This window comes from Macrotis lagotis, chromosome X (assembly GCF_037893015.1).
Source record: "Macrotis lagotis isolate mMagLag1 chromosome X, bilby.v1.9.chrom.fasta, whole genome shotgun sequence".
NCBI classification, from domain to species: domain Eukaryota; kingdom Metazoa; phylum Chordata; class Mammalia; order Peramelemorphia; family Peramelidae; genus Macrotis; species Macrotis lagotis.
In genome coordinates, this window is record NC_133666.1 from 297,258,661 (window position 1) to 297,275,525 (window position 16,865).

The window sequence follows — 16,865 nt, forward strand, 5'->3', positions numbered from 1 at the left end:
TATATCCTACTATTTTTTGATGTGTATATTTCTTAAAAGATATTTTAACAAGAGTTTTAAACAAAATGGGAAAATTGCTTGCCTCTTCAATTGTCACTCTCTATTTTCTCCTAGGGATTATTAGTGATTCAAGTTTAAACTAAAAACAGATCCTTCTAAATTATCATATTTTTTAAATAGCAAATTTATAGGGATTTGGACCTCTTTGTAAATTAAAACTGAATAAATAAATCTTTAAGTTTAATAAACTTAATAAACCAATTAAACACTCAAATTGAATATGAAATAAAATTGAAAATAATATTTTTGAAAGAAATTTCCTATTTGGAGAGGTTGAACAAAATTATCTGAAACAATACATGAAGAATAATTTTGTCCACTAGTCAAAAATATATTTCTCATAAAATATAAAAGAAATATGTGCAATTTGTTTAGGCTTAATTTTTTTAATTTAATAGTTACTCTCTTCCACAAACAAAAAGAAACTAAATATTAAAGAAAAATGGTCAATCTGAATGAAACATTTCTAGGGAAAAAGCTCCCAGAGTCTGGCAAGCACTTCAAAAACCTATTATTTCATGAATGTGAGGAGTTCCTTCACCTTTCCAGATCTCAACTCTTATAAAACAGTTTTGTGGCTGAAAAATCTCTAGCTCTAAGATAAATTTGGTTTTGTCTTTCTCTAAACTTTTAACTAGATTATTCTTCAGATAACTGAAATATAAATATGTCACTGAGTCTTTAAACAAATCCTTTCTAGTTTGAAAGGAGGTGCAAATGCTTGTATCATGCTCAAAGAGTCTTGAAAAAGGATTACTTCCATACCAAGGTGAGGAATCAAAGAGTTTTAGTGAAATACACTAAAGTACTATACTTGGAATCAAGAAGATCTGAGTTCTAACCTTCCTTGGAAACTGCTTAGCTGTTTAAGCCTGGGCAAGTCATTTAACTTCTTTTCATTTCAAATTCATCATCTGTAAAATGGCCACAAAAGTAGTACCTGCCTCTCAGGATGGTCGTGAGAATCAAATGATGCAATATACAAAGTTCTGTGAAAACCTTACTGGGATAAATAAATAGCAAATCATGATTATTATTATCGTTGTTGCTGTTGTTATTATTATTATTACTATTAGTGAACATGAAATTACAAATACCTAAAATGGTAGTAATGTATCAATGAATCATTACTCTAAATGAGCTTTAGCTATATCTATGGCAAGTTTCATTCCCAATCTAGAAAGCCAAAGAGGAGCAATTTAAAGCAGTTTAAAAAAAATGTTTTTGAAACATGAAAGTTTCTTTTAATTTACTAAAGAAAATAAAAACTACTCAAATACAGTTAATTCTCAATTAACCTAACAAAAATATAAGACTACAGAATCAAAATCAGAAGAAAAACAAAACTTTTTAGAATTATAGAACATAAAAAATGAAAAATACTTTAGAAATCAATTATATCTATACCCCACATATTACACACGCTCACTATTTTATTCACAGCACTATTATTGTTATTTCATTTGGGGATATATAGCTGATGATCTAAGATTTCAGAGTATGTTTCAAATACAACTTCAAATATAAAGACTATGAAATCACCACTTAGTAGTAATAATTCTTTCTACCCAGTAAAGAGTTGAGCAATAAAAAGCCTGACTATTTACCACTCCTTGCTCCAAATTGTAAATAGACAACACCATCTCTCTGATCAATACAAATAACAATTCTAAGTAAAACTGTTCCTTTTCCCTGCCCCCTTCCTTCTTCATCTCCCTCTAGTAGTTCATTTTTCAGACTTAGTTATGCCCTAGAGACCAAGAACTACTTCACAAGACAAAAGCATTTCCCGGTGGTTGAGTGAGATGAAAGGAACTCAGGTTTCCTTCCATTCCAGTTCCTGTTAAACAATAGCTACAGACAGAAAACAAAGATCTGATCATGTCAATAGTGATCTAAATAAAATGGAATGATAATTTTCAAATTAATTTAAAAGTAAAAAGTCAAATTGATGCAAAATATTTATCCACAACATCTCTCACAGACATATCCTCCCTTCTACTCTCATAACCACCACCTTAGTTCAGGCCCTCCTCAGATAACTAAAAAGTCTTATAACTGCTCTCTCTATCCAAACTATCCTCCACATAATTGTCAAAGCAGCTTTATTAATGTATAAATATGGCATTTCATATGCCCCATATTCAATAAACTCCACTAGCTATCACTTATAGGGTCAAATGTAAATTCCTCTTTTTGTTCATTAAATCTCTTCATAATCCAGTCTCTTCCTTCCTATCACATTAATCTAGCATCAGCCCCACCTCCTTATTTCACAAACATAATGCTCCACCTTCACTCAACATGCCTTTGCACTGACTGCTTTATGCTGGTATTAGGACTTGGGTTTAGCACACCAAGATCTCTTACTTCCTATCAGAATCAGCTCATCACCTTCTGTTGGGGATTTTTTCTAGTTCACCCAGCTGCTACTGCCTTCTCTTCTATGGTTAGCTGTTCTGTATTGTGTATGTAACTTGTATGTACCAATATACTTACATGTTATTTTTCCTATTAGAATGTAAACTCCTTAAGGGAAGAAACAATGTTTTCTCCATTTCTGCTTAAGCAGAAGACAAACACATAGTAAGTATTTAATAAATCTTTGATGGTTGAATGTTCATTCAAAATATAGATAATCTATTTGATGATGACAAAAGATTACTATGCCAAATGGAACTCTGGATATCTATGACATTTTAAAACAGATAAAAGATAAATAAAACTTTTATGTTCCAGGTACACTTCCAATTCAGCCTTGCTATTAGAAAATAAGGTGATTCTATTGCATGCATATCAAATTACAGACGTTAAAATGGAATGTCCTAAAGAGTTGGCTACCTGTCAATTATTATAATTTTAAGTCATATTTTTAAACTGACATCTTAATTACCAATTTCATCTGGAATAGAAAAATATTTTATAACAATACAATTCAATCAACAATATAATCAGATGAATAATAATTCATATGGAATACAAAAACTCCTTTTAACAATCAGAAACAAACAAAATTTTAATCATTATATATTATCTATACTTCTTCAGTTTCTAAAAGTGAAATGGGAAATCAACTAAATAATAAAATTCAACTTTACCTTGTTTAATTTGTCCTTGTACAACAATACTCGAAGTTGGAGGAGAGCTCTTCATTTTAGAAAAGTCTGGGGTGCTTGGCCTAGGTGGCCTTTAAAAAAACATACAATACAGTTAAACTTAATAATAGTAAAGAAGTTACATTTTAACTATTTGTGACATTTAAAAGAATAAATATATAGATTGCTCTCAAATTTGATTGCAATAAATATTAAACATAGAAAATCCCCTCAAAAAACAGACCAAATATTAACAATACAAATTTGGCATATACTACATTTGCTCTGTCTGTAAACTTAAAACCTAGTTAAGATAGTCCAAAATACTGTCACTGATTATGGAATGCCCATCACAGGGAAGAAATACTTAAACTTGTAAAAAATTCTTAAAGCCAGGGCAGTTAGGTGGCACAGTGGACAGAGCAATGGCCCTGAAGTCAGGAGGACAGGAGTTCAAATTTGACCTCAGATACTTAATAATTACCTAGCTATGTTACTTTGGGCAAGTCACTTAACCCCATTGCCTTGCAAAAACAAAAGAACCAAAAAAATTCTTAAAGCCCTATCATCCAAGAGTATGGCTCTATTATGATTGTAAACAACTAATCACTGCTAGAGAGAGAAAGAGGTTTTAGAAAAGAAAGAAAGAGAGGCAGAGGAATTGTAATATAGTAGACAAAAAAAATAGTTTGAGAGCCTGGAAGAAATGACTTTGAGGCCTACCTATCAAACATAAAGGTTGTTTGACTGGTCAAGTAACCTCTCAGAAATTAAGGCTACTCTCTTAAGGCTAAAACTTGTCAGTCTGCAGTAGCTAGAATTTTTAGAAAAATCTAAAACAAAGAGCAATCATGCTAATTAGATTTAGATTTACCTAACTCAAATTAAATTTTAGCAGAAACATTTAGCAGACAAGAATTTCATGGATAGTGTTTAATCAAGAGCTGACCTTGAAATGTTATTATCAATAAAATCAAGAGTTAAATCTATTCTCTTCCATATCAAAAAGGATAAAGCTAACAATTTTAGTTGCCATAACTATGCTCTATTTGCTCTTACAATGTGAGGAAAACAATACTATATCAAGAACATATTAGAAGAATTTCATATATACATATATATATATATATATATGTAAAACAAGAATTGCTAATCAGAGACAAAGTAGGCCTTTTTATTATTTTTTTTAGTTTTTTTTTTTTTGCAAGGCAAATGGGGTTAAGTGGCTTGCCCAGACACCCAGACACAGCTAGGTAATTATTAAGTGTCTGAGGACATATTTGAACCCAGGTACTCCTAACTCCAAGGCCGGTGTTCTATCCACTGCACCACCTAGCCACCCCAAAGTAGGCCTTTTTAAAAAAGCACAAAAGAAATTGCAACAAAAGAAATTAAAGCAATCAATCATTGTCACACCTGACAGGGCCCTTCTTCATATGATCACCAATAAAAGTTGCATTGGTCATACTCATTAAAGTATTTGCCAAAGATATAATAGACAGAAGGTGTTGAGTGGTGACAGCCCGGGATACTCCATAGGTTCCTTTTCCTACTCCCTCAGTGGCTGAGAGTTTTCTTTCCCCTTCTGGTTTTCCACAGAGTGGCTTACATATAGGCTGATTATGACCAGGAAGCATCAAAGACATATGGCCTCCTCTTGACAGAAGACCAAAGGAGACTGTGCAGTGGGGTTTTAGCATTCCAAGGCGATCAAGACAAACTTCATCTAGAACTTCATTCAGACCCCAAGCATGAAGACAGGACATAAACAATTTTGCAGTATCCATTGTCAGATTATATTCTAATAAAGTCAATGGCTTAGATTTGCTAGATCGGTACTCTGGATCACTTTCTTCTCTCTTCTGCCTTAGTATCTCCTCATCCTCATCTTCATCATCAAGGAGATGTTCCTTTATGTTCTCTTTGATTGTTTCTTTGACTTGTTGGAAGAGTACGGCTGCTCTTTTTCCAGTCAGGAAAGAGCCCCCTTTGTCAGCATTGCCAGATGCTTTATGCAAACTCTCTGGGGAAATAAGGGCAGTATTCGGCCTAGAGGCTTCTTCAGTTAGTAGCTGAATAATCAAAGCTTCCACATCAAAGAAGAGCACGTGTATGTCCGGGTCTGTTAGGTTAGTCTTTATTGCTTGAACCATCAGAGAATTATGAGAATATTTAGGTAAATTTCCCTGCAAAAAAAAATTTTAAAAGACAATTATAGTTAAAGTATCTTTTCATAACATTAATATATCAAATCAAATTATAAAAATAACAATTATGAAAATGTATTAAACTAGCTAATTTAGAAAATTGTAAAAATACACCAACTTCCTTTACATTTGTTTACTAAGATGTAACAAATATAAACTTAGGAAATATAGAAAAATGCTCTGTTCAATCATAAGCTCAATACAAAGAAATTCCCAATTCTAAGGAAGAAGGTGGCCAAGAATCAAATTCTTTAGAAAGTCCTTCATTATAAATTAAAAACTAAAAGAAGAAATTAAAGCTTCATATACATATACAGATATTTATACACAGACACAATGTTATCTCATAATTTCTCAGAGAATTCTACTACAGGAAATAATTTATTTCTATTCTACACATCAAGAAAGAGAAAATGCACTATAACTGTGTTCACACTAAAAATCAGTCATAAATGTAACCAAGATTTTCTGAATTTCATTCTTTAAAAAGTTAAATTAGTTTAGAAAAAGAGAAAATTTCCAGAATCTTAATTTACCAAGAGAAACAAGCCAAAATTAATCTTCATTAATAAATACTTTTAGAAGTCAAGAACAGATAAACCCAAGATTATTTGGGCTTACAATTAGTCATTTTGTACGTGTGTGTGTGTGTATGCACATACAGCTGTTCAGGCATATATACATTATATGTATGTATATATATATATATATATATATATATATATATATATATATATATGTAACACCAGCATTGTGCAGAGCTATTTAACACACTTGAGTCACCTAAATAATTACTGAATTAACTAACTATATAGATATGTATATAATATAGACTTACATACAACAGCATATATAGGTCAGGACTAAAGATCAACATCTTGTTAAGCTGATTTTAGGTCAGACTTGGTGCATAATCCCTACAGCTAGGGAAACAAAGGCTGGTGGAAAGCTAAAGCCAATCTAGCATATATATAAAAGATTACACTAATGTGTAATGAATACTTTGGGGTGAGTCAGCCTAAGGAGAGGGAGAGACAAAGCAATCCAGATTGGAAATAGAACAGGTCAAAATATCACTAATTTGGGATGAAACTAATCAGTAATAGAGGCAGGACCCACCAAGGCAAGATGAAGAGATCCAGTTAGTCAGTCATTCTATCAGAAATGAACAAATGAATGGATAAATGGATGAACAAAAAATGAAAATAAAATAATTTATCTTGACATTAGATAGGCTAGAATTTATACTGTCAATATAAACTTGAAAAGAAGAAAAATTTATGTGCAAGTTTAATGGATATAGCTTTATCCCTAAAATTCAAAATTCTTTTCAGGGTAAATGAATAAGAAGTATTTATTAATGTTAAAGAGTATTTATTTATAATAAAGAATCAAGAAAATTTCCCTAAAAATTATTGACAAAGCAATACTGACTCAGAAGGTAGAGGTTTATGGACAAAACAGTTGAAGACATAGACATCTTCAGAATTATTTGTTCTAGTCCCCCATTTCACACCTCTCAGTTGTCCAAAGTTTGCCAATCATTCTTTTTTGTCAACCTCTTTTCATGGGATAGCACACAATGAGACCCATCCATGTGTCAGGATCCTGGTATCTTAAGATCTTCATATATGCATATAATTATATAAGAGTCCCCTTATTCTAATTCCTGACAGTTATTAATTGTACAACTGTGATACAAACCAATCAGACACAATTAGGGAGAGGGGGAAAAAAAGAAACAAGAATGGGAATAAAAAGAAGAGATGACTGAGGGATAAAAGGACTAAAACGATAATAGAGACCTGGATCTAAATCCATTATAAAAAACATACACATAGCCTTTCTCTGTTTAAACTTGTTTTCCACACTAAGACTATAGTAGTTCTACTACTACTAAGATGAATGGGGCGTCTAGGTGGCACAGTGGATAAAGCACCTTAATAATTACCTAGCTGTATGGCCTTGGGCAAGCCACTTAACCCCATTGCCTTTCAAAAAACCAAACAAACTACTACTAAGATGAAAATCTTCACTTATGAAAAATTTAGAATGAAAAATACTACTACAACTTCTTTAAGAAATGGCATACTACTATTTCAATTCCAAAATGAGAAGGAATAAAATTAAGGAAAATTTAGTTTACTACACATCCTAGTCCTGCCCCTGAACCCCATTCCTCCCATATTAGTTTAAGATATCAGAAAGTTGATCAGGTCTTTGATGAATGAAAAACAAAGTTCTGCACTGAATTATATTTTTATTAAGAGTCAAGATTTTTCTACTAGGATCAGAGGACCATAGGCTTAGATTTGAAATGGACATTAGAAGTCATCAAGTTTACTCTATCATTTCATAGATAAGAAAACTGCAGCTCATCACAGAAATATCTCACCCAAGGTCACAAAGTTGTTGTGTGATGAGAAAGGACTGAACCCAGGTCTTCTGGTTCCAAAGTTAGTGCTCATTTTTCTATGCCCACTACCTTGAAAAACATTTTATGTTGCAAATGTTTTCTCTAGCAATCTAATGCTATCAAAGAATATTTATGATGCAAGTAATTCAAAAATAACTGATTAATTTATGACAAGAAAGGACATGTTCATAGTACAGCCATGAATAAACAACAGAAGGATCTTTTCTCTATATTGCAGTGGTTGCTAACCATTTCTTAATTTCAAAAAACTCCCCCACCTAAAAAAAAAAAATATGGCATGCATTCATCTTGTAAAACTGAAGTGTGTTAAAATTAATTTTTAAGGAATTTTTAAAATCCTTGAATATCAAATAACAAAGCCAGGGCTAGGAATAACAGGTATGGGAAAATATCATTACAATGAAGTAAAATGAATTTCAAAGAGACATTTTATATAACATGTTTAATTTCACTTATCACCAAATAAAAGATAAATAAAATTTCCCTGGTCTACTTTGAAGACTACTATACAGAAAATCATCTTGTATGATAAACACTCTGATACCAAACAAAACCTAAAACTAAGAAATGTAATTGGGTGTGTGTTGTCTTTATTACAAGGGAACAGTTTTAACTGGCTTATAATAAAACTCTAAACACTTATTTTGATGATTATAAAGGTTTGTATGTATTATGTGCGTGTCATATAAACACATATATGACTACACAGAATATGTAAACCACTTGCATATTTGTGTGCCTATCTAGATGAACATATTTTATTCATTCATATTACATACATGTGTATAGAGCATTAGCCTTGGAATCAGGAGGATGGGAGTTCAAATCGAGCCTCAGACACTTGACACATACTGGCTATGTGACCTAGGACAAGTCATTAACTTAAGACTGCCTCTCATCTAGGGCCATTTTCAGTCATCCTGATTCTTATCTGGCCTCTGGACCCAGATGGCTCCAGAGGTGAAATTGAGGTTGGTGAAAGTATAGTACCCACTCATTCAAATTCAATTCATGTGCTTGTCATGGTATACCTCCCTGATGTCATAGTCTTCTTTGGGAATAAAGGACAAACATCGTTGTCATCATCATCATTTGTTCAACAATTATATCCCCTTTAGACATCAAATAATCTAAAGTACCAATTACTGTCTAAAATTTAAAAAATTGTCTAATAGATGAAAGGAAAACAGAGGAGAGGCATGGATACACACACACACACACACACACGCGTTATTATTCAATCATTTTTCAGTCATGTTTGACTCTATTACTCTGGAATTTTCTTAGCAAAGAAACTGGAGTGGTTTACCATTTCCTTCCCTAACTCAATTTACAGATGAGGAAACTGAGACAAACAGGGTTAAATGACTAGCCCAGGGTCACACAGTTATTAACACAGAGATTTTAACTCACAAAGATGAGTTTTCCTGACTCCAGGCCCAAGACTCTTAACTATTGTACCACCTAGCTAATGTAAGTACTTATTTTTAACCTCTCTTTTTTTAAATCAAAGTGAGATTATCAGTTTAGTTAATCTCTATCATTTTAGAATTAGGGATCTTAGATATTATCTACAAGAACTTTTTGAGCAAAGTAATAATTTCTTCTATAATATTAGTAATTGATGAGCATACAATCTCTCTTTAAGCACAACCAGAGGCAGAAAACTCCTTATCTTACAAAATTCGCTATATTCCATATTTAGTTATCAATAAAGTGTTCCTTATGTTTTTAAAACAAAATCTCATTCTCTATAACTTCTACTAATCTGTTCTTATTTTACTTTTTTTGGATAAACATTCTGTTACTCTGTCCTAAAAAGCTTAGAACAAAATCTAGCTGCAATAAATTTCATCCTCATTAAAAGAGGTTAGCATAGTATGGAGGGAAGAGCATCAATCATAGAACTAAAAAACGAGAGATGAGGATGATGATAATGGTGATGATACAGCATTTACATAGTGCCTACTATATGTAAGATGTTGTGCTAGCATGGACCACCCAGCATGGTATGCCCACATCAAAGAAGACACTACGTACTAAGAGTAAAGCAGAATTGCAGTAGCTCAAAGAAATGTGAGATGAGCATATTTAAAGATATCTCCATTCCAAAAATTCACATGGACTAGTTGTACCTGACATGTGGTAGAGCTTCAGAACTCATTTGATCAGTCAAAGTCAGACACACATTTGGGATTCATGATGCCATTTTGGTCATTGAGAACAATGAACAACAATAGAAAAGTGAAATATGTCAAATGCTGTATTAAACACTTCATAAATATTATCTCATTTGATCATCACAATAATCCTGGGATGTAGGTACAGCATTAATCCCATTTTGTAGTTGAGAAAACTATAGGTTTTTAAGTGCAACATAAGGACACATAGCTAATAAATGTCTGAGATAGAATTTGTACTGCTACCCAAGATTCAGTGCTCTATTCACTTCACTACCACAACTCTACCATCTGTGTGACCTCAGTTTACTCGTCTGAAAAATCAAGAAAACAATATTCAAACTACTCATGAATCATAATATTGTAGATAATATTGCTGGACTTGGATCCAGGAACTATTGGAACTATAGGTAAGAAAGACAAATTTTGCAGTCTTTCTGAACTGATAATACCACAGTATATGTTGAGGCTCAAATGTGATAATGTTTGCAAAATACTTTGTAACTCTTAAAGCACTTTATGTATTAGCTGTTATTGTTACTCAACTAATAAGACTTCAAATAGCTGTATAAAAGCAAGTTCTACATTCTCTACATTTTATCCACATGATTTTACTGGTTCTTTTGGGGGGTATTTGTTTGTTTGTTTTGCAAGGCAATGGGGTTAAGTGGCTTGCCCAAGATCCCAAAGCTAGGTAATTATTAAGTGTCTGAGGTCATATTTGAACCCCGGTCCTCCTGACTCCAGGGTCAGTGCTCTTATCTACTGAGCCACCTAGTCACCCCTTTACCGGTTGTTCTTGACAAACATGTGTTCACCACATCTAGGTCTTTACATAGGCTTATACCTGGATAGCGTTCACTTACACTCTTACTCTTCCTTCATTCCCAGGCCCCTCTTAATGGTCCACTTTTGGAATCACTAGTTTCTTTCATGGTTTGACTTAGGTGAAATCTATAAGAGCTCTTTCCTGACCTCTATGCAAGTTTTACTGTTCATTCAGAAATTACTTCTTATTTACTTTTATAAATATATATTTATTCATCTATATATTCCCTTCATATTTACTCATCTACCTCCCTCCTCTCACCAATCTCAACAAAAAAAATAAGGTACTTGAAAGCAAGGACTATTGGTTTTATCTTTGAATTCATGATACCTAGCATAAAGCCTTGCATACAAGGGGTGCTTAATAAATACTTCAGAAATTAATATTATAATTACAACCTGTTTGGCTAAAGTCAGATGATTGCTCTTTCTAAGAATAAATATAATATGTTATAAAAGAAAAAGCCCTAGACCATACTCGAAGAGGAGTCAGAAAAAAATCCTTAGTTACTGTCCTTCTATTAATAAATCACATGACCTCTCAAAGCTTTAGTTTTTTCATCTCTCAAATCCAAGTGTTAGAATTGATCATTTTTAAGTTCACTTTAATTCTAAAAACCTCAAGTCTTTTAAAATTATGAATATGAATTCCATCACTAGCTTCTTTCTCTGACTTCTATTTCCTTCATTATAGACACCATGCTATATTTTATGTTAACTTACCTTGGCAAAGATAGCCTTAATACTAGAAAATAATGAGGAAAGAAATGAAAAATATGTTGGATTATGAGAAGAAGCATTTGTACTTAGGCACAAATACATCATATGTTTATGAATCTTATGAATTCACTGAAGTCATTTTGTATTTCCAAGAATTGCCCAGATCTATCTATTCAATAGAGGTACTGACCAATTTTAACAAAAATGTTAGAAGCTTGACTTTTTTCCTACCACTAGGATACTTCTACTATGCTTTTTTTGAGCAATCAACTGATTATTCACAATTTATTAAGTATTAGTTTTAAATTATTTTAATTTAACTTATTTTGTATTAATCAAGAACTGGGGATACACAAAGATAAAATGAAACAGTCCTGGGAGACAGCACATTTGTAGATACATGCCTAAATAATATATACAAAAGAATACAAGGTGGTTTTGGTGGGGAGAACACTATCAGTTGAGGATGGAGAAAGAGTGAACTCACTCAGGAAAGGTTCAAGTAAAAAACACACATGAGCTGATTCTTCAAAGAAACTAAGGATTTGAAAAGATTTCAGTTAAAAGAGACTGCACTTGGGCGGCTAGGTGGCACAGTGCATAGAGCACCAGCCTTGAAGTCAGGAGTACCTGAGTTCAAATCTGCCTCAAACACTTAATAATTACCTAGCTGTGTGGCCTTGGGTAAGCCACTTAACCCCACTGCTTTGCAAAAACCAAAATAAACAAATAAACAACTAACTGGATAAATAAATAAATGGATGGATGGACGGACAGACGGACGGACGAACGAACGAACGAATGAATGAAATAAAAGAGACAGCACTGCTGTCCAGAAAGTCAGCCAATGCAAGGGCATAGAGATGGGCTTCATGTGTTAAACAGACTAATAAGGCTGGACCGCAGAGGGCAGAAAGGGAAGTGTAAGAAAATGACAAGGTAAAAGAAGACAAGTTATAATAAAAATTAGGACAAAACCTAAAACATCTACTTAAATCTTATGAGACTTTGATAAGTATAAAGAATCTGAGGATGGATTTAAACTCAGGTCCTCCTGACTCCAGGACCAGTGCTCTATCTATTTTGCTACCTAGTTGCCACTATTCATTTCTTAAAATGCATTTGATGAAATAACTACATTTTAATTCCCTCATTTTTGTTACTTCAGTAAACATATAACATAAAGAGAAAAAGTGTCAAACAATAGGGGGTGAGACAAGCTGTCATTTATTTCCACTTTGTGTTACACCCAAAATTCCCCCAAAATTATAAATGCACTGGTGTTCCCTGAATAGTGAAACCAATAGGAAGTTGGGACACAATGAACCAATATAAATGACAAGGATTATCTTATCACCCATTTCAGACGTCGTGAAAGTAGAAGAAAAAAAGAGTTAGAAAAAGTAGAATGAGTTTTGGTTCTGCATATGTTCCAACACTGGCTGTGGTTATCTGGCTACTTTCCTTCCATAAGGACATATTTGCTTACTGTGAATAATATAACATAATTTAATTTTGTATACCTCCTTATTGTTCTTATTTGAGTATTAAATGGCAGGAAATATTAAACAACCTTTTGTTATATCTTTTGGTATACTTAAAACAGGTCATTAGGGCAGAGAACCAGTTGTTAATTTACTGGAATCCCACTATTGAATATAGCATTACTTAACGTTAACACTTCAGGTATGTGTGTATATACATATATATATGTATGTATGTATATATATACTATATTTTTGATGTAAAGGAAAAATATAAATTTTAATATTTGAAGAGTTATTTTGCTTTATGATATCAAATGAAACAAAAAATATGAATTTACCAAATTATTTACTATCTTCTAAGAGAAAAAGACAAAAAGGGATTTGTCATACACATTGAAGGGAGTAAGTGAAAATTATATTTCAATTAAAAGTTATAAGAAAATGCAAATGGACTATCTTCTATAATCTCAAAATTATTAATCCTTAATCAAGTATCAACCTCTTTATCCATAACCAGAAGAAACTGCATGATGCATAAAGCAACAAAATATAATGCAACACAAAGCAATTTCATAGTCTACAAGAGGGCAGACTAAAAATACAGCTGAGTACATTTTTCTAAAATGGTTCATTACTATATGAATTTATAGATACCTATTCTATGAACTATAATTACACAAAAAATCCTAACAAAACTCATTTCCTCAAGAGCACAGTTATTAAGTATCATTTCCCATTTCTTCCACCCCATCAAACACCTTTGTTAAAAAGATGTACTATAAATTAACTAAATGACCAGTAAACAAGATTATGATAATGCTGGCAAATTTGCTATTTTACTATATATTTCAACATTGTTGCTTTAAAACTTTTAGATATAATTCAATTTGGGGCATCACAGCTTTGTTTTGGGGTGTTTTTTTTTTGCAAGGCAGTGGGGTTAAGTGGCTTGCCCAAGGTCACACAGCTAGGTAATTATTAAGTGTCTGAGGCTGGATTTGAACTCAGGTACTCCTGACTCCAGGGCTGGTGCTCTATCCACTGCACCACCTAGCCAACCCCAACATCACAGTTTTAAGAGGTAGAATTTAAACATTGCAAAATGCTGGCTAGTATTTTGTTGTTATTCAAGCAATGGAGATTCTATCAACTAAAAAATTAATTTATTCAAGGATCTAGTTTAAAATATGGGGGAACCTCTGCCAATTAACATTATAACATCAGGAAATTGCTATGCTTTTGTGTGTGTGTGTGTGTGTGTGTGTGTGTGTGTATGATAAATGGAGAGGGGAAGAGAAAATTTGAATGCAAAAATAAAATAAAAATGAATTCTTTTAAAGAAAGAAAAATTTCTATGTAAAATCATAAATAGATTGAATAGAAAAAGAAAAAAGAAAAACTATATTAGTAATCTATAAAATGATAAAGACACTAAGGAATGAAGTAAGAAGCATAAGTATGTAATCTAGCAACATACGCATATCAATATATCATGACTAATATTTGGAATAAGGAAAAATACAGAGTAAAGTATATTTTAATAAGCACATTCTTATTTTGTAAAGCAATTACTGTTGTATATAAATATAAATTGAGGATTGTTTTTAATTTTCTAAGTAGAAAGCATACAATTGATTTAACCATACTTCTTTTTAAATATGAGAAATAAAAGGAAAAATATTAGGAAATAGAATATGAAAAATACTTGCCAAAAAGGTCCTGCTTTCTTTGATACAGATAGGCAATACTGAATTTTAAAAGGATATTCATTAAAATATGTTGGTATCTTCATAAGTTATTTTAAAGATATTATTAAATTATAATTATATACCTAAAGGAAGTACACATTTGCTCACAATCTTAAGGAATTTCCATAATACTCTATTTCAATATTAAAGACTAAGTCAAAGAAAGGACAATCAAGAAAATGCACAACAATAAAATAGGGATGGATATTTGGTGCCCTCTGCTGGTTCTATTGCTGTTAAGAGTCACTAAGAATACATCTTAATTCCTTTCTATTAATGAACTTTGATTGGAACTGGATATAATCATTTAATTCTCAGAGCCAAAGAGAAGCAAGGTTCAGGAGAATGCTATCAAGTTGGTATGATCTAATCATTGGAGCGGATTTCATTCCTCTTTCGTGTTCATTAAGGGAACGGACTTTCACAAGAAAGTACTTCATGGAAGGGTACAAGGTGGTTTGTGGGACACAACAATTGTCAGACAGACTTAGACTCAAGTCTTATTTATGTCATTGGCTGGGACACACCAATTGTCAGACAGATTTAGACTCAAGTCTTATTTATGTCATTGGCTCTGGGAACATCAGAAAGTCAGATGGTTCCTCAGTACATCAAGTAAATCTATGACGATAAGTTTCAGAAGGTACAGTTTATCAACCTGTATTAGTGGAAATTTTCATATCAGGAGTTCCCCAAACAGATCCAAACTATTCTCCGACAAAGACAAGTAATAAATCAGTTAATGAATTAAAGAGTATTTTAAAAAGAATGCCATATATATATATATATATATATATATATATATATATATATATATATGCCAATATTTAGGGTTTATAACTTATAAGAAAATTGCTCCTTAGCTAAATATTTAACAACACATGTGCAAAGCTCTTTTAATTCATTTGAAATATGCAGAGTAAACAAAAATAATTTCTAAAGTTGTGCCTAAGGAACACGAAAACATCAATTCATTACAAAAATGTACTAAGATCTTGCTACAACACTGGCATTTAACTTGATCTAATTTAATTCTAATTTTAATTCACTAAGTAGTTAAGTAGGAAAAAATCACTGGACTAAAACCGAGATAGTCCCTGCCCTTAAGAAAATAGCATTCTACTAACAGGATCGCAGCATGCATTCATGGATAAATATAGATTCTTGGAGGATAGAATTGATGATTAAAAGCATAAGGAAAGTCTTGATATAAGAGAAAAAACTGATCTGACTTTTGAAAGAAGCTAAGATTCTAAAATGTAAAGTTAAGCATGAATTGTGTTCTATGCAAAGGAAACAGACTGCATAAAAGCAAAAAAGGAATACCAAATTCAAGAAAGACATCACAGGACTATATTAACCATGAAGAGTAGAAGAGTGATGTGAAAAAAGCTCAAAAGGTATATTGAAGCGAGTGTAGATAGTATCAAATGAATGCTGACTGAGGAATTTATACTGTACCTGAGGGGCAATTGGAAAATGACAAAGCTTTTTGAGAAAGGAATAGTATGTTCATACCTGTGCTTTAGCAAGATTATTTTAGCAACTATTGATCAATGAATTAGAGATTGATTTTTGAGGCTCATGAAATAGTTCAAACTATGGGTACCTAAAGGGCTGAAATCAGGTGAGGGTCATGTAAGTGAAAAAAAGGTGATCAAAATATTTGGAGGTAGAACTGACAAGACTTGCAACTGATTAGACAAGGAAAAGGAAGGGAGAAAAGTCAAAATGATACTGATATTGTGAACCTAAGTCAGTGGGAAAGTGTGGTGATGCCCCAAAAAGAAAAAGTGATCAACAATGTGGGAAAGCCAGAGGTAGATCATCAGATGTGGTTAGAACATATTGAATCTGAAACAATTGAGACATCCAGGAAAATATGCTTAGCAAGATTCAATTGCATTTTAAGCCAATCAACACTTTTTATTCCTGTGGCATGTATTGTTGCTATCCTTTTTTATTCCAATGGACTGTTTCTAACAATTGGTCATGTGATAAAAATACTGCTAATTGATAGACTGATAAAATCATAGCTTTAAATTCAGTCTCTTCATTTCCCTATAGTGTTTACATGTACTATAATTTTCCATTATTACCTGC

General features: G+C 32.3%; 1 protein-coding gene across 2 annotated transcripts in view; it reads right to left on the reverse strand.

The window, feature by feature from the left end:
* Nucleotides 1-16,865, reverse strand: part of WDR7 (WD repeat domain 7) — a 483,043-nt gene that overhangs the window by 353,617 nt on the left and 112,561 nt on the right. For both annotated transcript variants that reach the window (XM_074208025.1, XM_074208024.1), the window contains exons 14-15: nt 4,572-5,341; nt 3,159-3,247 (exon numbers count right to left, since the gene is read on the reverse strand). In XM_074208025.1, coding sequence (XP_074064126.1) covers nt 3,159-3,247; nt 4,572-5,341 — 859 coding nt within the window. The remainder of the gene's footprint in view (nt 1-3,158; nt 3,248-4,571; nt 5,342-16,865) is intronic.